This window comes from Rhipicephalus microplus, chromosome 3 (assembly GCF_043290135.1).
Source record: "Rhipicephalus microplus isolate Deutch F79 chromosome 3, USDA_Rmic, whole genome shotgun sequence".
In the NCBI taxonomy this organism is placed as follows: domain Eukaryota; kingdom Metazoa; phylum Arthropoda; class Arachnida; order Ixodida; family Ixodidae; genus Rhipicephalus; species Rhipicephalus microplus.
This window is the reverse complement of record NC_134702.1, coordinates 135634005-135655136: the sequence shown is the minus strand read 5'-3', so window position 1 is coordinate 135655136 and position 21132 is coordinate 135634005. Positions and strand designations below refer to the sequence as shown.

The window sequence follows — 21132 nt, the reverse complement described above, 5'->3', positions numbered from 1 at the left end:
TCTACGGTAGCAGAATTTACTGTGGCAGAACTGTGTGATGCCCCATAGGATATCACATCCCAGTGATCGAGTAAATAGGTTGTGCTTTCCGACTCAAAACCAGCCCACAGATGATGCACTCAGTTCTTTGACGAGGTTGCCACGAAAAGGTAATGTGCGAGCTTGTCAAGCTTCTTCACCACGTCACAGATACAGGCGACGAGGTCAATTTTCAGTGGCTGCCTAGTGATTGCATAATAAGTGACAATGGTTCCACAGACGACGCGGCTCGCACATCCCATCAAGAAGAGCACACCCTTCCGATCTCTCTATAAAAGACAGACGCTTGAGGCAACTTCGTCGCCTGGCATATAGTCTGTGTTTGCTGGAGCGAAACACCACAAGCATGAGACTTGACTCCGTCAAACAAACCGTCAACTGTAACTTCAACCTCCAACCAGACATCGTCGACGTGAAGATCCGCTTTTTCTATGCTTTGGTTGGGAGTTGCCTTCATAAAAGCACATAGAACCCTCATCGAACTGACCAACGGTGCGGAATGTGACGTCTGCAGCACCAAACAAGACATCGATCATCTGCTATGCCATTGCCCTTGACTTCTCTCTGAGAGACAAAAACTTTCTGACGCGTTGCGACAATAGGATGATCAGCCACTTTTTGTGCAGATGCTGCTCGAGCATTGTCCTCGTCTTTCATTCGCTCAAAAAGTCAGTCGCCCTTTTGCGCTTTGTGAGGACTGCGTGCCTATGTGAATGCATTTAACTCCGGTGTATAAAGAGAGCGAGAGAGATACTCTTCTGTTGAAAAGCAAAAAATTTAGCCAGCACCATTAAATCGCTGACCTGCTACTCTGCCTGTGGAAGAGGATGGGTGATTAAAAATACGGATAGGCAGAAGAAGAAAGAAAAAAAGCAAGATGTTAAGATGTGAAGTTGAATGAAAAAAATAAATAAAATACCACGTACATATTTGACCATTGAATAAGGACACTCGTTAATGGTTTTGCCGTGGTTACAAGTCACAGCTAGAGTTGGTCTAGCTAATCGTTGGTGTTCAAGTACGTGAGCAAAAGTTTTATAGCATGTCTCTATAGCGTGGGGCAGGCTAAACGTTCCAATGCACAGTCAAGAGAGAGCGTTCTCTCGGTTATCGAATGCATGCAGTACTCATAAAGCACATGCTGATTATGCATATGTTCTACAGTGAAAGAAGATATGTTCCACAGTTTCGATGACAGACCTCAGCGGTACCGTAAGCTAATTACATAATCACTGGTTAAACAAGAACAATAGTAGAGCGTTTACAGATATCGAAGAATTCTGAATGAGAGTCTTGTTCTGAGCTAGGGGACTTTTGAGTGAACGAAGGCATATTATAAAATGATGTGTCGAAAGGTTCCAGCGTCTCTTACTTTGTCAAACGGAAGTCTTAAGTCATCAAGAAGCATTTGATTTGGTGAAATAAGTTCATCTGTGATTTTCTTGTCGAAGACTTTTTCGTCATGCTTCATATGCTTTTTCGTTGGCTTGAATGCCACAGTGAGCTGGTATCCACTGATATATGCTATAGTCACCTGTGGTAATAGCCAGTGATGCAAGTATGCTATGTCGAATGAAGTGGGGTGAGAATTTATTTTTTAGGACGCTGAACATTATCTGTAGTGCTCCCTTGGAGTCGGTGAAAATTACTCATCGGTCCGGCTTTTGGCGCAAGATGTAGAGGACAGCTCGTTTGATGCCATGAAGTTCTGCTGCCGTCGAGGATGACGTCCGCTGCAGTCAGTAGGATAAGATAGCGTTTATTTTGTAGAAGGGATATGAACCCTATCAGTGGAGGTCTCCTAAGTAGTAGAGGCATCGGTGTAACTATGTGAGGGCTCAGCAAAGTGCTCGGCTAAAAATAGGAGAGAATTCTGCAGCAGCACAGTCAGTTACATTCGTCTCTTTGCCCCATTGATGCGAAGAACAAATTGTTTTATATTTAGAATCGAAAGCGTGTAAGGTGAAAATGTAGCAGGCATAATTCCAGTATCTGACAAATAGGGGCGAGTTTAAACATTTGCACAGCTTGCCTGAATGAAAAAGTTAGTTGATCTAACGTTTGTATAGTGCCACCGCTGCATATGCTCCAGCCCATTGACTGACTTTTTTTGGTTCGTGTTTTCCTACTCTATTTCCTCTCTTTCATCTTTATGCTTACTGTTACGAGAGAGACGAGACAACGCCCATGTTGCCCTTAATGAACTTTTCGTTCTTATTTTTTTAATGCGTGCTCAAGTTCCCCCCTCCCTGCGCTCGCTTCTTCGCACATCTGGTGCGCAGCGTAGCGTTTTCCGCCCACGTTTTCCTGCGGTAAACTTAACATCCTCCCAGGGCCGCAGCATGATCGCTTGCCTCCAAAAGGTAAAACCATTCAGCAAAGTGGCAAACTTGTTGGTCGTTTGGGAATGCAATCTTGTAATACCTCTCGAGGCCGTCCCTGCCTGGAAACGCCTCGCCTACAATGCCGAGCTTCCACTGCAGTGCTGGCACGTTTTCGTTTCTAAACACCGCCAAGTGACTGACGTGCAGTTGGTGTGAAGACTACGGCTTACAGTGCTGGGTGGAGCGCAGGAGAAGTAAATATTGTCACGGGGTCGAGACGTGGCCGAAGACAGGAGACTTTGTGATGGAATTCAACTGTTTATTTTGCCGAACCTGTGCCCGGTAAACGGAAAGTCCAATTACAGAAGCAGTCTTGAACTGATAGCGGCGAACGGAGCGTCGGCCGTTGATCAACTACTGACAAGCGGCGAAGTGCGTCGGCATTTATACTCTTGCCATCGAAAGGTCTAGCGTTATCGCTGGTGGTGGCGTAGATTCCAGAATAATCTGTACAGTTCGCAGAGTGGGCGTGATCTTATCCAAATGATCTACTAAAGTCCGGAAGCTTCTCGAAAAATGCAAGCGCGTTTTGCGCTGAGAATTGTGTTGTGTTTTAGGGCGATGACAAAACTTGAGAAATGGAACGTGGCATTGCCTCTCTCTGAAAAAGGCATCGCCCCGATGCTTTAACTAAAGATGAAGGTACAGCAATAATGCAAGGAAGTACAATGAATAAATTACAATACAAAAAGCACTGTTTCAGTTTGTTAACGCGCATGAAACGGCTTGAGGGACGCGACATTGACGACTTCAGGTCGCGATCGGCGTTCTTGAGAGTTCGTGATGCCGTCGGGGACAACCTTGTAATCAAGTGGGCCGAGACGTTGAACCACCCTGTACGGCCCGAAGTGCCGTCGCAGAAGCTTTTCACTTAGTCCACGTCGGCGTATCGGCGTGCATACCCAAACACGTTCACCGGGCTGGTATTCCACGAAGCGTCGTCGAAGATTGTAATGGCGGCTGTCAGTCGTCTGTTGATTCTTGATACGGAGACGCGCGAGTTGTCGGGCTTCTTCGGCGCGTTGAAGGTACCCACTCACATCGAGGTTTTCTTCGTCGGTGACGTTGGGTAACATGGCATCGAGCGTCGTTGCCGGGCTCCTTCCATAGACCAATTTGTATGGAGATATCTGCGTCGTCTCCTGAACCACCGTGTTGTATGCGAAGGTCACGTACGGAAGAATGGCGTCCCACGTCTTGTGTTCGACATCGACGTACATTGCCAGCATGTCGAACACAAGACATGCTGTACCAGTTAAGTCGGCAGTAAATGCAGTTCCTCTGTCGGTGATAAGGACCTCCGGGGCGCCGTGACGTAAGACGATATTTTCTACAAAGAACTTAGCTACCTCGGATTCACTACCTTTGGGAAGGGATTTTGTCTCGGCGTAGCGGGTGAGGTAGTCAGTACCTATTACGATCCACTTGTTTCCGAAAGACGACGTCGGGAACGGCCTCAATAGGTCCATACCAATCTGCTCGAAAGGTCGGCAAGGTGGTTCAATTGGCTGCAGAAGTCCCGCTGGCCTTGTCAGCGGTGTCTCGCGTCGCTGACAGTCCCGGCATGTCCTCACATAACGAGTGACGTTGGTGGTAAGACGTGGCCAGTAGTACTTTTCTTGTATCCTCGGACATGTCAGAGTCAGCGTGGCGGAAAAGTTTAATCATATCTTCACTGAATAGCGCCACGTTTTCGTCTGGCATCTACATGCGGGTTTCAAGAAGAGCAGCGGCCTTCTCTTGCGCACCACACTTGCGAAAGTGGGGAGGAACATAGCCCGTACCTCTCGCTTGGCATGCTAGAGGTACGGGGATCAATACCCAGTACCTCCACCAGATGTCACGGGGTCGTGACAATATTCTTCCTTCTACCGTGTCCACAACTGGTGCAAAATCTGGTCTCTGTAACTCATCCTATTTCGCAATTCATGTGTAGTGGAACTAGGCAAACTGCCCTTCGTGCTTGCTGGTAATCCCACAGCACGCTTGCCTGTTAAGAAATGCGATGGCGTCAGTGTCTCTGCATCCTCGGCGTCCTCGCAGACTTGTGTCAGAGGGCGGCAGTTGATCGCTTTCATCTCCACCAGCACAGTCAGCAGCTCTCCATAACGGAGGCTGCTTCGTCCAAGGCAGTTCTTGAGCGCATTCTTAACTGTCCGTATGACTCGCTCCCAGAAACCTCCCCACCACGGGGCTTGTTCAGCGATGAACTTCCAGTAGATTCGGTGGGTACTTGCGTGTTTTTCAATGGTCTCGCTGAGCAGGAATTGCAGTTGCTTTGAACAGCTGCGGAAAGTTTTGGCGTTATCCGAATAAACGGTAGGTGGGACGCCCTTCCTAGACGTAAATTGATGAAAGTCAGAACAAAATGAGTGGGCTGTCATGTCTGAGGTTCATTCTAAGTGCGCCGCCCGTGTCAACGCAAAGGGGAAAACGTGAATAGAAAGTTTCACCGACTGTTGAGTAGAGTGGTAGTACAGTAAGCCGCGAACGTCTACTCCCACGATGTCGAACGGTGACGCCTCCGTTATGCGGTCTTTTGGTAATGGAGCAATTGGGACCAACGCTGGATGCAAACGTCGGCGATGGCACGGCGAGCACGACTGAAGCACCTTCTTAACGGTTCGTTTCCTTTAAAATCCAAAATCTTGATCGAAGATCCAGCAGCGTAACATGAACGCTGGCTTGTAGAAGACAGACATGCGTCACGGATATCAGGAACCTCGTAAACACGTAGTCCTTTGCTATAGGATTGAGTGTTTAGGTTCCTCTGGCCCATCAAGTTCTTGTAAGCGGCCTGCAACTCTGAGGAACTCATCCTGGTCAATATCCGGCCTTAGTGTCAGAACACTTTAACCTGATTGAAAAGTCTCGCCCGCGCGACGTGTGGCGACTTCTGCTGGGAAGGCAATTTTCTGGAGAAATCTGAGTCAGTTTTGTACTTCGTTATTCATTTCAAGGAACATCAGCGGCTCAGAGATGGATGGCTGGTTTCTGGGGGCGAAGCAAATGAACCTAGAAATCCAGGTGGTTACTCAGAGGAGCCTGGAGAAAAAGCTGTATTTCTGTAGGTCCCGTAGTAGTGTCGGTGGGTGTATGGCCTGAGCTGAGACTGCAGTTGGGCACACGGCCACCAGTTCGCTGTTGAGGTCCTGCATCGTCAGTGCAAGGTGAGAATTCAGAGGCCAGATGCCTTCTGGTTCGGCTAACCAAGGAGGTCCATTCCACAATTTTGTCTCTTGTATTGGAACCGCTGCGGATATTCCGTGCGTCAATAAGTCTGCTGGATTGTCTGCGCATGCGCAGTTCCACCAAGTGTAGCCTCGACTAAAGGTCTGAATCTCTTGCACACGGTTTCTAACGAAGGTCTCAAATTGGTGAGCATCGCCAGAGACCCAATGTAGTGCAATCATGGAATCCGTCCAGAATGAGTTGATCCAGAATGAGAACTTGGGCATTTCCTTGGTTTCATGCCATAACCTCACCGCTAAAGGGCACGGAAGAAGCTCTAAAAGCGGTTGAGTGTTGCAAAGCGAGACTTGCTCATGAGCAGTCGCACTTCAAAACGGTCGTCTTCGGGTGGTCGGTGCACAAACATGGCGACTCCATACGCACGAGGGCTGGCGTCAGCGAACTAGTGTACCGTAGCGCGTCCATGCTCCTGCGATATAACTGCGAGACAGCGTGTAACGCGAATGGTAGACAGAACATGCCGTTCTAGAACCCGCTTCTTTCATATTTCCTCAATGTCAAGTGAAAGATTGATTGATTGATTGATTGATTGATTGATTGATTGATTGATTGATTGATTGATTGATTTATATGTGTGGTTTAACGTCCCAAAACCATAATAATATTATGAGAGACGCCATAGTGGAGGGCTCCGGAAATTTAGACCACCTGGGGTTCTTTAACCTGCACCCAAATCTGAGCACACGAGCCTACAACATTTCCGCCTTCATCGGAAATGCAGCCGCCGCAGCCGGAATTCGAACCCGCGCCCTGCTCAAGTGGAAGAGGCTCGTCCCAGTCGATGTCTTCTCGCCATAGTCCATGGGACGGGATTCGTGCTGTCACGTCAAATGAAGCGACGAAGCCTAGCGGGTCGAAGAGTCTGGCGAAGGCTTGCAAAATGGTTCGCTTTGTCGATGGTTGGGTTGCAATAAATGTGAATACGGCTTGTGAAGTGATGGTGATGGGATCGGATGAACGATCCCAAAGTAGACCAAGCACCTTCGACTTGGAGCTCTGATCGTTAACATTCTCAAGTGAGAGGCCGTCCTTCAAGAACTGGGCGCAAAGAAAGTGGGAGTTTTAGCACCACTTTCGCAATTTCATTCCAGCGTTAGCAACAATGCCATTCGCTTCCCTGTAAATCTTCAGCGCCTCCTTTTCGGAAGACGCAGTATGACTAAGTCGTCAACGTGGGATGACCACTGCAGATTGGTGGCGGTGTCCACGCATTTCATCTTCCATGTTTCGAGGTGGTGCTGCAGGATTGATGACAGCAAGAACGGATGCATATCTGCAGTGATTCTGTTAGTATTTCTGAAGTAAGAGCAAATTTGCTGCTCCTAAACTGCAAGAGACACTGCATGAGTTGAGAGGCCGACTTGATGCCATTATTGAGCATGCTATTCAAACCAGGTGCTTTGTATTCATGCGACGAGGCGTTCAATACGACATGGACCTTGGCAGTTATGGGCTCTCGTTGGATTACTGCATGATGAGGCACGTGGTAGACGGTGTGTCCAAGAAGTGCTAACGGTGCTACGCTCTGCGCATGCCCTTTTTTAAAGCACTCAACGATGGTGGCAAAGTATTCCTGCAGAACATCTGGGTGATGCTCAAGCCGCTGAAGCTGATGCTTGGGCCATGTTTCAGACACGCTTCGGTGCATACACGACGTCAGACCTAGTGTCTTGATAATCAGCGGCGCCTCGTAGCATCCTCCACTCTTGCGTACCGTGGTACGAAAGTGGATGAGTGCTTGGTGCTTGCTGACGTGACCTTTTGCGTCAGTGATACCGATGGCGTCCAAGCGCCAGATGTCTGATGGGTCTCGAGGTAGGACTTCAAGTGTTTCTCGCGTGAAGCGCGACTCTCCACTTTGCTTTCGACTTCAACATGAAGGAACTTCAGGATTGCGTTTACTTGCTGATCTCTCGACTGGACTACAGAGTCCGCCACCTCTGTTTCAGTTTTCATGTGCCCTCCGTACTGAATCGCCAGCTCCTCTGGCAATGCGTGCATCAGAGCCCATTGCAAAATTACTGCGTATTCGGAAGACAGCCCACCAAGGCTCTTCAAACAGCTGGTCTGAAAGTCTATCTGCTCGTACAGGTCCCGCAGCCTTGATACGTACAATTATCTTTCAGTTGGCTCAATAGCTAGAAGGTTATCATTGTGGTCGTCTACGAGGACATTGTTTCGACCAAATCTTTCGGTGAAAACCTTGATGGCGATGTGCTTGTTCACTTCTGTAATGCGTATTTCTTCAATGGCCCTCTTCGCATCACCCGATAAGTTCGTCTTCAAGTACTTCAAGGTCACCTCGTACCCAAAACTTCTGCCCACTCACAGCTCCGCCGTTGAAGACGGGCACTTGAAGCTTCGGCAGCGCGACTCGCTAGCTTGGTACGCGTGGCCTGCTGTGATCGATGAGGGTTTGGCCGGTAGTGTCAGAGAGGGAAGCTTCCATGAAGTGGCTCGATCCGTCGCTCGCACCCACAATCCTCGACTGGTTGGCCCTCAGGACAGTAGAGCCAACCGTTGCTCGGGCGTTCAATACAGATCGAAGCCTGCTGATGTCTTTCATGGCTTTCAGTCAAGAGCACCCTCAACTTCTACACCAAACTCTTCCCCGGCGAGGACGTCGGTAATCTGTTTATCCAGTTCGGCGAGAGCTGAATCTTTGTCACGGAGCCCGTCAACGATTTCGTGCAAGTTGGCGGTAGACGGTGATGTGTCTCACAGGATGACCTTGGTGGCCTCAGACAGAAGTCGAGTTCTGGCACCGCATTGATGCCGCGATGTCTGCGTAGTTTGTCCATACTGAAAACGTCTCGGTGCTGAAGATGTCGGCCTTCTCCCGGGTTTTCGGCACCAATATATTGCGTCAAAGACGTGACGGACACCCGCGTTGCCATGGTTGAGCGCTTTGTTTTTTTTTTCTTTATAGCGTGCCCACGTGCCCTCCGCCCTGCACTCGCTTCTTGGCGCGTCTGCTGCGCAACATAGCGTTTCCCACCAACGTTTTCCGGTGGTAAACTAACACTCTCTTTTTCCTTTCCCCAACCAAATGTAGCCAGGCATGTGCCTGGTTAGCCTTTCTGCCTGCTAAAATGTTTTTCTTCCTTCCCCCTTCAATGTATCAGCATGCATATATCTCTGGTTTCCGAAAAAACTTCCAGATGGTAGTATACGCTTGTCCTTGTCATACCAAGTCACTGTCTTCGTTACGTACTCCCATGTCAAGGATCTTGAATAAAGCACTGACCGACTTATTCATTGTGCTAAAAATGCTTCGCACGCAGTACCATCACTGCCCCTTCACGTACCGCATGAAAGCGCTTCCGCCAGTAACGCATTGCGCATTCTCGCATGCTACTTGCCAACGTAGAAGACATGCGCCACATGACATTCACACTCTATACCGAGCCAAACTTTCCAAACCATAGCGCGATAACGTAAAGTTGCTCGGCCGTGTCGAGTAAAAAGCGTTGAAGGCATTGTACGGTGTTTTTAGTCGGAAAAACTGCTGCTGGAAACCAATTTTCAGAAAAAACTCACCCCTCTATAACCCATGTATTTTGCATGCCAGCCAAGTATACTAGTGCAATCAGTGCTTCAAACTCCCTCACAATCAAGCACGAAAAAGCAACACAGATGTCACGTAACAAATAAAAAGTCTCTGACTCTGCAAGCTGTAGTAAATCGTTACTCTAATCATCCGGCTAGCACTACAGATCATATGCCTATCTTCGCAATGCATCCCGCATTCCTTCGGGATGAAATTGATGCCTCAGCTCCAACTTAAACAGTACCGCCAATGATACGTCAAGCTGTGAGCTACCCTTACCATGTCAAAGTAGTCGTGGTGCCTGACAACCGCACTTTATGGGCGTAACTACTCTGATTACTGAAAGACGTAGACCGAAATTGTAACAGTTACCCCAAGGAGAAAAAACCTTGAAAAACTCTCAACCTTCGCTTTTAAAAGTTGAACGCTATAGCGATAATCTGTTCCTAGTCCATACTTTAAACACTTAGTGTATGAAATCTTTTTGAACTTGCTGTGCACACACTCCGTGGCCTTGAGAATGCAGTAGCGTGTATGCTTTTTGTAGTGGGTGACCCTTTAAACTACGAAGTCATTGTAATTCCATGTTCTGGCAACTCATGGTCATGTACCGTAGTACCACACATTATTACGGCAGCTTCACGCTGTAAATTGAAATATGTACACAGGAAACGTGTAGTTGTAAAGCACGAAAGTTACTTTCGCTGCATTTCCAAGCTGAGGAAAGTATTTTCACAGTATTTGCAAGCAGAGGTGTGGCTGTGTGGTAGAACACCCGCCTGCCACGATAACGACCCGGGTTCGACCATCGCTCAGACGCAGAATGTTTCATATTGTTTGGGTCTTTCTCAATTTATTGGTCACGCAAAAATGGACAATTTTTCTGCCACGCAAAAAATGGAAATTTTTCGCTCAGAACAGAGATGGTCGTACTGCACCTAGGGTAGACGCCATCAAGGTCCTCGGCATGATCATCGAGTCCCACAGAACCAACATCCAAACGGTACACAAGCTCAGGACAAAGACTGATAATGTCATACGACTCTTACGTAGAGTAGCCAACAGGCACCACGGCCTCAAAGAAGACAACCTGCTGCGTCTCGTAAACGCGTTTGTTTTGTGCCATTTTACCTACGTTGCCGCTATACACAAATGGCTACATGCTGAGCGCGATCACCTCAATGCGCTTATTCGCAAAGTTGTCAAACGAGCCCTTGGCCTTCCTATCACCACTCCAATGCACTAACTCCTCGAGCTTGGCGTACATAACACGCTAGCAGAGATCACCAAAGCTCAGGAACACATGCAATTGACCCGACTCACCACCACCAAGGTTGGCCGCCATATTATGCGAGAGCTCGGCTTCTTCTCCTCGAGGGCCAAAGACCCACCAAAGTTGACTCTAATTCCCCGTGAAATCCGTGACTTTATCACGATCGCTCCCATTCCGTGAAATGTACACCCTGAATACAACAGAGGCAGGCGCCTTGCGCGGGTGACCACCATTTTCATGCGCATAGACATGGAAGCAGACAACGCCTCGTTCGAGGACGCCACTGCCTATCACAACAACCAAGCCTTCGCCATGGTCACGGTATCATCCGCGCAGATGACTCTTAACTCTGCCACAATCTTCACCCAAAACCCTGAAGTAGCGGAGCAAGTAGCTATAGCTATAGCTATGATTTCATTGATTTGTGGGGTTTGACGTCCCAAAACCGCCATATGATTATGAGAAACGCCGTAGTGAAGGGCTCCGGAAATTTCGACCACCTGGGGTTCTTTAACGTGCACCTAATTCTGAGCACACGGGCCTACAAAATTTTCGCCTCCATCGGAAATGCAGCCGCCGCAGCCGGGATTCGCACCCGCGACCAGCGGGTCAGCAGCCGAGTACCTTAGCCTTTAGACCACCGTGGCGGGGCAGCTATAGCTATGCTAGACAGCAAACGGGAACTCATCTACAGCGACTCCAGACCAGCCATCAAAGCTTTCGAACGCGGATTCATCTCTGACCAGGCGTTACGTATCCTGCGCAAAGCAGACCCGAGTGCCCTGAAGAGCCACACTGTCATCTGGTTCCGCGCCCATCTCGGCCACGTGCCGGGTGCCCTATCCAACCTCAACTAGATCACCCATGATGCAGCACGTGCACTTAGCGACCGCGCCACCACAGGGCAACCCCATCTTCCTGAATTAAAGACCAACCGGGATGCTCCCATTACGTACATTCACAAAACAAAGCACTTTAATCTTGAGCGCCGCATTTTTCCACTCCCCCCCCCCCCCATCTGAAACTTAATACATCGCAGGCATTAACCCTACGCCTATTACAGACACACACGTAACCAAACCTTGCCCGCTTCACGTTTATTATCCTGATGCATACCCAGCGACACATGCCCATCATGTGAACACACTGCGATACTCGCACATATGCTCTGAGAGTGAAGAACAACTCCTCCCCACGCTACCTCAAACAACTGGGAGAGGTCTCTCAGGATCTCAGTTCTCGCCGACCAGCATAGGGCCGTCCAGCAGGCCCTCGAAGCGCCCGCCAGGTACTCCCTTTTGGTCCCTACGTTGGAGATGCCCGCTACGCGCTAAGTGCGTCCTGCAGAACTAAAATAAAGTTTTTTTTAATTGCATTCCAGTCCAACCAATGATGCCGACGACGACGCCGACGCCAATGTCGGAATTTCTGCGCAACGAGCTCCCAACGCTATCGCCTTAAAACAGCAGTGTCTGTAATGTTCTTTCAATGTGCAGCACGAAAAACAATCAAGTGTTTTTTTTTAGCAGTGCATTGCCATTTGACAAAACGTGCACAAGAAACTCTGTATTGCGGTGATTGCTGTTCTTTAGACACATCAATGAAACGTTACTTGGGCAATTTGTTAATAGGAGCTAGCTGCTTCTTCTGTCTTTCTTGCTTCGCTCTTATGCGCTGATGCAATTTGCTTCGGCAATCACGCCGTCAACATAAGGCATCACAAGCGTGCGTAGGTGACGCATCCACGTCAGTGTGACGTTACCTAATAAGTCTATCAAGTCTAAATTGCGATAATATTCTTCAGCATCATCAGCTCTTAGTGCGACAGCAAACGCGCGAGTGTCGCCGACGTCCACAACTCGAGTAGAATGGAGACGCGCCGTTGTTCTCTCGCTATGGAAAAGTGCCAGAAGGTGTCCCGGAGTATGACCAACGTAATTCGGGCAACAGCTCAAGCATTGACCGTGTGAGCGTGGTCGCCGAGCGCTCATTATGTAAGGAAAAGAACGTCGTTGATGCCCTTCCGCGTCCTATGCTTTCTTGTGTTTTCGCTAAAGCAATTAACAGCATGAATGTACCTTCATTCGATTAAGTGACGCTGTTGCGTTGTTTTTGTGTTTATTTCAGTTACGCTCATTCTGATGATACAGTATCTGGCTCCTCCCATACCTAATATTGCAATCCAATTTGTTGCGATCGAATTCATTGCTTCAAGCGAATGGTTTTTTCCCGGTAGAGACTTAGTTCACTCATTAGGCAAAAATGGCACTGGTGTGTTGTCATTCCTATAACTTCTGGATTTTCTCAATGTAGCGAAATATTTACGCTACGTCATGCTACGATATAACACGATAATTTCCGCGTAGCTAACTGGGTTACAGAAGCACCTCATTCGAAAAGTTGAGTTCACCTGTCCCGGTCAGGCATTTCCACAAGATAGCTTGGCGCATTGGCCACGTGTATTTGAAGTTCAATCAAAATGAGACAATATCGTCGATTGATTGTAGGCAGTTCAGTTTATATATAAAATTCGCAAGATTTTTAGCTGTGTTTAGTAACTATCCATTGTGTTCCGCTTGGGTAAAACGGTAAAGTTTCCTCAAAATATCTGTGATACACCTCTCTTTCAGTCGCTCAGTATCGGATGTGCTACGGCTGGAAAACCCTATAAATGCTACTAGCTGCGAATAAAACTTGCAATAAAGATTTCATTGGTTCTCGTTGTAGAGCACACATGCCGAAAAATGTGATCGTCCAATATAATATAGATGCCTCGAAATAAGCCCATGCGAGTTTAAAATAATGCCGTCTTGATGATCTCCACGAGTTATGAAAATGGTAGTTTTTTTAGGAATATATGAAGCACAACTGCTCATTAAAAAGCATCTTTCTTCTTTTAGCAGTATCCATGCCTCCTTTTTATAGGCGCCGACGTTTCTTACTGGTCAGAACTTCAAACCCGCCATACACAAAAAAGTCGCCTAGAACGTGCTTTTAACAATTATATGCAGTCTTTCCTGATAACCTTGGTAAACGCAAGGCTAATCATTAGCCGATGACTTAATTTGCACATTTTTGCCGCTAATATTTCTAAACGGCTAGTTATTATTTGAGTGTCTGCGAAAATTTTCACGTATCTCTTTTGTGTGTTCTTTATTTTGCAGTAGTAGTTGTTTCTTCGTTATGGTCGTCACAGTTCTAGATTCAAATGTTTGTTGCCGTCACTATGTCGAGACAATACTGCGTCACAACAGCACTCACTCCTGAAGACACATTTTTTTTCTCTCGTACAAAAAACCTTTCAGCTGTGATTTGCAAAGTCACTTTTCGAGAAGCCGCATGGTAGCAATGTGTGACAGTTTTGGCGCCAGCGCAGTAGTGCCCCAAAAGGAAATGCTTCACCAAAATTTTGAACGCACGCTGCTTTTCCTTGCTTTTATCTCGATTCGTTGAAATAGTTTACACCGCGGCTGCCTAATAGCTTTACGTAAACTAAGCTGAACTGCCATTGAAAAGCCAAATACGGTGCGAAGTGAAATCACGTTAGGATGAATGGTTGTGACCAGATTCAAATAACATCATAATTCTGACACTTTTTCTACGACGTACAATAAATAGGCATCCCTCATGACGTACCTGCTCTTGTGAGAAATGTTTGCTCTCTCAAATAGATCCGTTCAAGTTCAGCGTTCACGCCTCGGGTATGTTTATTTAGTAAGGAGATATTTATCACAATAGAAAAAAAGTTACAAAGCGTGCTGTTTTAGGATGTCAAGCGCAAGCAAAAGGTGAAGACCATAGCTTTTTCCGTATTGAGAATACAGCTGAAATAACCACGGCCACTTCGGTGGCGCTGTTTAGCAATGATCGCCATCAACTCCACTTTTTCACCGTCGTAAATAGCATTCCATGCGCATGAACCATGAAAAATTACTCATGTGCATGGGCCTCCAAAATAGTTTCTCTATTTTAGGTCATCCAACGACGTGGGCAGTACGGACACAATGCTTACTACTTCTACCGGAACTGGATTGAGTACGCCAATGGATTCGGAGATCCTGATGATGAGTACTGGATTGGTAAGAGACGAAGACTCAGTTGAGCGACAGAAAAATAAGGTGGCCCTCAGGAAATTGTTCGGCTTTGAATCCACTGCGACAGCAGTTTTATAGTGATGAACATAGCTCTCTAGTAGTGTAGCCACGCCGCTGACCCTTGAGGGTGGTCTATGAACCAGGTGACACTTGCCTAATGTCACAATATAACGGTATAGGAACAATTAATATGTGCATAACAATAAGAAGGAAGCTTTATAAGTAACCTAATGCATGAGAAACGAATTATTCAGCCTCCTTTTATTTTGCAATTTCAGATCTAATTCACAGTATGATTGAATTATATTACTAAATAAATTAGTCCCATTGCAACAAAATTCATCAATGTGAAGTGTTTCAGAGGAGACTAAATACGCACTTATTTACAGTTAAGGGCATCTTCAGACATATGACTACAATCATTTCATGTTTAATTTGCCCCCTACCTACAGCGACTTGTCTTTTCGTCCACCTTCCTTTTTTTATCTTATAAACCATGCCACCATGGTGCAAATAAAAAACAACAAATTATGTGTCGTAAGTTTTCTTTGCCGCCACAAATTGTTTGTTTCATAGGGCTGCGTATAAAAGAAATAGAAAACCCTAATTGATTTCATTTGTTGTAATACCCCATTTTCACTGGATAAAGAGCTGATTTAAGGTTGATACCGTTTTCAAACTGATGCGATGTTATGCTCGCTGCTGCCGCTGCAGTGGTTAGACTTTTATCGTTCTCAAAATGCATGAAGCTTTGTTTGCAGCAGTAGTAGCAGTGGTGTTAGCAGCTACCAAGCGTTATAGAGATTCGCCATCACCATTCTTTAAAGTCTGCGGTAGTCGTAGCAGTCAACAAATTACTACAACAACATTCATACTGTTTTGTTACCCTGCCGACATATAGTTGCGTATGTCTGGCGTTATTCTATAAGCATTGAATACCTCATGCTTTGCGGCAATAATTTCTTTTCTCGCTCACAGGTAACAAAGCTCTGCACGCCCTTACGTCAGGGAAAGAGAACATGAGTCTGCGAATTGTACTAAGTAACAGCACTGAAGAGACTGTGTCCTTTGGCTACGAGACTTTCGCAGTAGCAAATGAAACGCAGTCCTTTCAACTTCAGTTGGAAAGTTTCTCGGGTAGCGAAGGTAAGTACCCTCAGCACGTGTGAGTGGAATAACGCTTTCTTTATACTAAGACGATAGTTATAGCGCGAGACCAAAACAACGACACAGAGACAAGAAGGACACGAAAAACACGAGCGCGAAAGACACGAGACATTAGGTGCTTGTTATGTCGGAACGACCGGAAGGTGTCTGAACGATCGGCTGAGAGAGCACGCGAACAATGTTAGAAACGGGAAAGATGATTTTCTTACCCAGTACTGCACTGAGTGCAATTGTGTTCACCTCTTCAAGGACACAGTGACGCTGTACAAGATAGCGCTCGTGTCTTTCGTCTCCTTCTTGTCTCTGTGTCGTCGTTTTGGTCTCGCGCTATAACTTTCGTCATGCCATACCAACTAGCCCAAGCTGCCACACTTCTAAATTTATACTAAGCCTGCGTGCGCAGATATTTATTAGGGGAATCCGCCACTTCGTGTGACTGGGCAAAAACTTCGACACACGAGGTGTCGAACATTTAAAATTGCTTTAAGACACATCGCCCCTACAGACTATGCATCCAAGAACTTGTGAAAAACTTATACTCTGTAATTATCTGAACGATTCGCATCTGCAAAGTTTACCAGTTGGTTAGAGCTTTCCTATTTACGTTGCGTTTGTCTAGCATGGGCACGGTGTCTTTCATCTGTCTAGCGTTGGTCAACGCCTAGAATCTCTTCATGGCAAGCGCAATATGTGGCTACTGAAACGCCTCTTTGACACCAAATTTTCAACAATGAAAGTTTTTCTGGTGTGGGCACCATTCCTTCATGTAAGCTTTACATGTAACACTGGATTGTTTTATTCCCCTACGCGGTGGTCTAGTGGATAAGGTACTCAGCTGCTGACCCGCAGGTCGTGGGATCGAACCCCGGGTGCGACGGCTGCATTCCCGAAGAAAGCGGTAATGTTCTACGCCCGTGTTCTTAGGTTTGAGTGCACGTTAAAGAGCCCCAGGTGGTCAAAATTTCCGGAACCGTCTACAACTGCGTCTCTCATAATTATGTGGTGGTTTTGGGACGTTGAACCTCACATATCTGTCTATTTGGAGATATTTTACGCCTAAAATGATCACGTTAAGCGAATGTATAGGACCTTTCACAGTTTTTACGAATGATTTTACCGTAATAAGCGCAGGAAGCACCAGCAGAATGTTCGTTGAATACGACTCATCTTTGGATAAACCATAAGAACGGTGAGCTTGTTTACTAGATGCGAAGCAGCTAATAGTTTAGCTGAATGTGTTGTGTGTGGCGATATTCACGGCGCATGCGCAGAAGTTGTCCCAAGCAATGGCAGAACGCGCTCACGCGCAGCGTGCTCGCACCTGCGTAAATGTCTGTGTAAGTGGCTGTGGCCTCTCCTTTACACTCTGTAAGCAGGCACCTGATGACGTCGGAGAACGAGATTCTGCAGGCGCGCGATCAACGCACAGGCTCCCGTGTGGCGTACTCCAACAAAAGTTCGGCATAAGTAACACCAACTGAAGCTACAGTGAATTCATTGTGTGCTTCACTTTCATGGACTCGTTATTATCGGGCAAGGTGCCCGTGATGAACACAACTTCATTAAGTGCGAGGCATTTCTTAGCAAACTTCGGCAACTTTGATTGTATCTATCTATCTATATGTATGTATGTATGTATGTATATATATATATATATATATATATATATATATATATATATATATATATATATATATATATATATATATATATATATATATATATATATATATATATATATATATATATATATATATATATATATATATATATATATATAAGGGAAAGAAGTGTATACCTAAGGGCTCGTTTTTCCGTGTAATAAGACAATAATAATGAGATCTAACAGACAGTAATCCCAAGGAATGTACAGGGGAAGTTATTAGAACCAATGCAATGTAAATAAGGAGAAAGAAAAGTGAATTAAAAAATAACCGGCCGTGAGCAGCAATCGAACCTACGACCTTCGAATAATGCGTTCGATGCTCTAACCACTGAGCTACTACAGCTCAGTGGTATATATATATATATATATATATATATATATATATATATATATATATATATATATATATATATATATATATATATATATATATATATATATATTGTCACTTGATTACAGAACGACCACAAGGTCTGTTCACAGGAGCAGCACTGGACGTCGAGCTGAACCGAACGTTAGAGCACGAGCAAACCAACCATCCTCTTCTTTTTTTTCACACCATGGCACATACTCACATTGCCATGGCTAAACCTCGTTCCATGCGTGTGACATGCGTGTGACATGCGTGTGCCCCCCCCCCCCTTGGAAAAAAAAGTACCACCCCAATGACCAATGCCGATTAAAAGTTAAAGTAATCGCGTACACGCACACAGACGCATGATGAAGCAGTGTCAGGTGGCTCGGGGGTAGTGTGGCTTCGTCCGTGACACATGAACAATGTCGGCCTGCTGGGAACATCGAGATCGCTGAGCTGTGTATTCAAGCAGAATTTCATAGTTGACATCTGTGGGGCGCCGTAGTACTCTATAAGGACCGAAGTAGCAGTGAAGTAACTTTTCCGAGCGGCGCCTTTGGCGAACAGGGATCCACAGCCAGACCAAATCACCGGGTTGGTAAATAACATGGCGATGACGGGAGTTGTACCTCGGCGAGTCGATTCGTTATTGTTTTCGGATCCGCTTGAGTGCAAGCGGGCGGGCCACGTCGGCGAGCTGGATAAAGTCGTTCACATCAGTAGTAATATCGGTCATGTGAGGCAAGAGCAAAGCATCAAGCATCGTAATTGCTTCTCGGCCGTGAAGCGACCGGAAGGGAGTGAAACCCGTAGTTTCTTGAACCGCAGTGTTGTAAGCGAACGTTACGTATGGCAAAATTGCATCCCAGTTTTTGTGATCACGGTCGACGTACATAGCATGTCAGCGAGCGTCTTGTTTAATCTCTCCATCAGACTGTTGGTTTGTGGACGGTATGTGGTCGTTTTGCGATGAGCTGTTCCACTAAGTCTCGTGACGTCTTGCATCAATTGGGCTGTAAAGGGTGTTCCACATTCAGTGATAAGAACTGTTGGTGCTCCATGGCGGAGGACGATGTTGTTGATGAAAAAATGCGCAACCTCATTGGCGGTGTCTCGTTGTAGGGCTTTCGTTTCGCAGTACCTTGTTAAATAGTCAGTAGCGACTACGATCCAGCGGTTGCCATCATTTGACTTCGGGAAGGGCCCAAGCAAGTCCATGCCGATTCATTCAAATGGTTGTGACGGGGGTGCAACAGGCTGCACTAAACCAGCAGGGCGCACAGATGGGGCTTTACGGCGCTGGCAATGATTGCACGTTTTAACGTAATGCTTGACATCCTGGGTGAGCTTTGGCCAGTAGTAGCGAGTCTGAATCCGGGCAAGGGTATGTGCGAATCCTAGGTGACCGGAGGAAGGCTCATCGTGGCAGGCAGTTAAAATGTCAGCACGTAGTCCTGGCGGAACGACGAGGAGGTACTCAGTCGCATAAGGTTCGAAGTTCTTTTTGTAGACGATGTCGTTGCGGAGACAAAATGACCCAGAACGTGCGAATGCCGATGGTGGACTCGAGCTGTGACCTTGAAGGTATTTGATAAATTGTCGGATCTCGGAATCATTTCACTGTTGTTGGGCCAAGTCAGATTCACTGACTGCACAAAGAAAATGGCCATCTGTATCATCGTCCCTCGATGTCGTCGCGAGGGGTGCGCGCGAAAGGCGATCAGCATCAGTGTGCCTGCGGCCCGACTTGTAGACGACAGTAACCTTAAATTCTTGAAGGCGTAAGCTCCGCATCGCGAGGCGCCCTGAAGGGTCCTTGAGATTGGCCAGCCAACAGAGGGCATGATGGTCCGTAACTACTCTGAATGGACGGCCATGCAGATACTGTCAGAACTTTGTTATCGCCCAAATAACAGCAAGACGTTCATTCTCCGTGGTCGAGTAGTTAGTTTCCGCAAATGACAGAATGCGGCTAGCATAAGCGATGGAACGTTCAGCGCCGTCTTGCCACTAGACGAGCACTCCACTAAGACCGATGTTGCTTGCGTCAGTGTGAAGTTCGGTGGCGGCATCTTCATCAAAGTGCCCTAGTAAGGGTTCACTCTGAAGGCACTGCTGAAGCTGGGAAAAAGCGGCTCTCTGCTCTGGACCCCACACAAAAGGAGTATCCTCCTTCGTTAAACGGGTAGGGGGTTCAGCAATGTTGGTAAAGCTCTGCACAAAGCGTCTGTCAGAGACCCGAAAACCGGCGCAAATCCCGTTTGTTCAAAGGTGGAGGAAAAGCAGCAACGGCCATGGTCTTTTCTGAGTCTGGTCTAATGCCATCGTGACTGATAAGGTGGCCGAGGAACTTTAGTTCTTCGTAGCCGAAACGACACTTCTCCGGTTTTAGCGATAGGCCTGCGGATCGAATAGTAACGAAGACGGACTGATGTCGTTGTAAATGTTGCTCAAACGTTTTGGAAAAAACAACGACGTTGTCTAAATACACAAGGCCAGATTCCCACTTCAGACTGGACAGGATGGTGTCCATCATCCTTTGGAACGTTGCCGGTGCAGAGCACAATCCAAACGGTAACACTTTGAATTCGTAGAGGCCATCAGAAGTTATGAATGCTGTTTTTCCCTGTCACGTTCATCGACCTCAATCTGCCAGTAGCCGCTCCGTAAATCCATCGATGAAAAATATCGGAGAAATTGAAGTCGATCCAGTGAATCATCTATGCGTGGAAGAGGGTAGACGTCTCTCTTCGTCACTTTCTTGAGCTTCCGGTAATCGACGCAAAATCGAAGAGTGCCGTCTTTCTTGTTAACAAGTACGACGGGTGACGCCCGTGGACTGTTCGAGGGTTGGATGACATCGTCGTCGAGCATCTGTTTCACTTGAAAACGTATCGCTGTTGTTCTTTTCGCGACACGCGGTAGGCGTGCTGTCGTACAGGCCGTTCGGTAGGGTCCGTTTTAATGCGGTGCTTCACGGTTGGGCTCTGCTTGATTTTGGAGGTGGACGCAAAGCAGTCACTATACGTACGTAAAATCATGCGTATCTGCTGCTGCTGCACAGAGAATAGCTGGCGATTCACGTCAACTGTACTGGCTAATGCAGTGTTACCTTCGGCAGCAGTGGCAATCGGAGCGATAGTGGAACAATCTTCGTCATCAATGGCTTTAAAGTTCGCGATCGCTGTTTGCTTTGCCAAGTGTTGGTACTGGCCGCCGAAATTCATGATCAGAAGCTGCGTCCTCCAATGTTTCAGTTGGACGTTAGCACGCGCGACACAAATCTACTGAGCCAAGAGCACCGAGAGGTTAGTTTCCGTGATGCACTACTGTTGTTGTCACAGTCGCTCTC

General features: G+C 46.8%; 1 protein-coding gene across 1 annotated transcript in view; it reads left to right on the top strand.

Annotated features, from left to right (window-relative positions):
- LOC119171420 (techylectin-5A) overlaps window positions 1-21132 on the top strand; it is a 91960-nt gene that overhangs the window by 3606 nt on the left and 67222 nt on the right. Inside the window, exons 2-3 of the mRNA XM_075890287.1 lie at window positions 14472-14577; window positions 15571-15738. Coding sequence (XP_075746402.1) covers window positions 14472-14577; window positions 15571-15738 — 274 coding nt within the window. The remainder of the gene's footprint in view (window positions 1-14471; window positions 14578-15570; window positions 15739-21132) is intronic.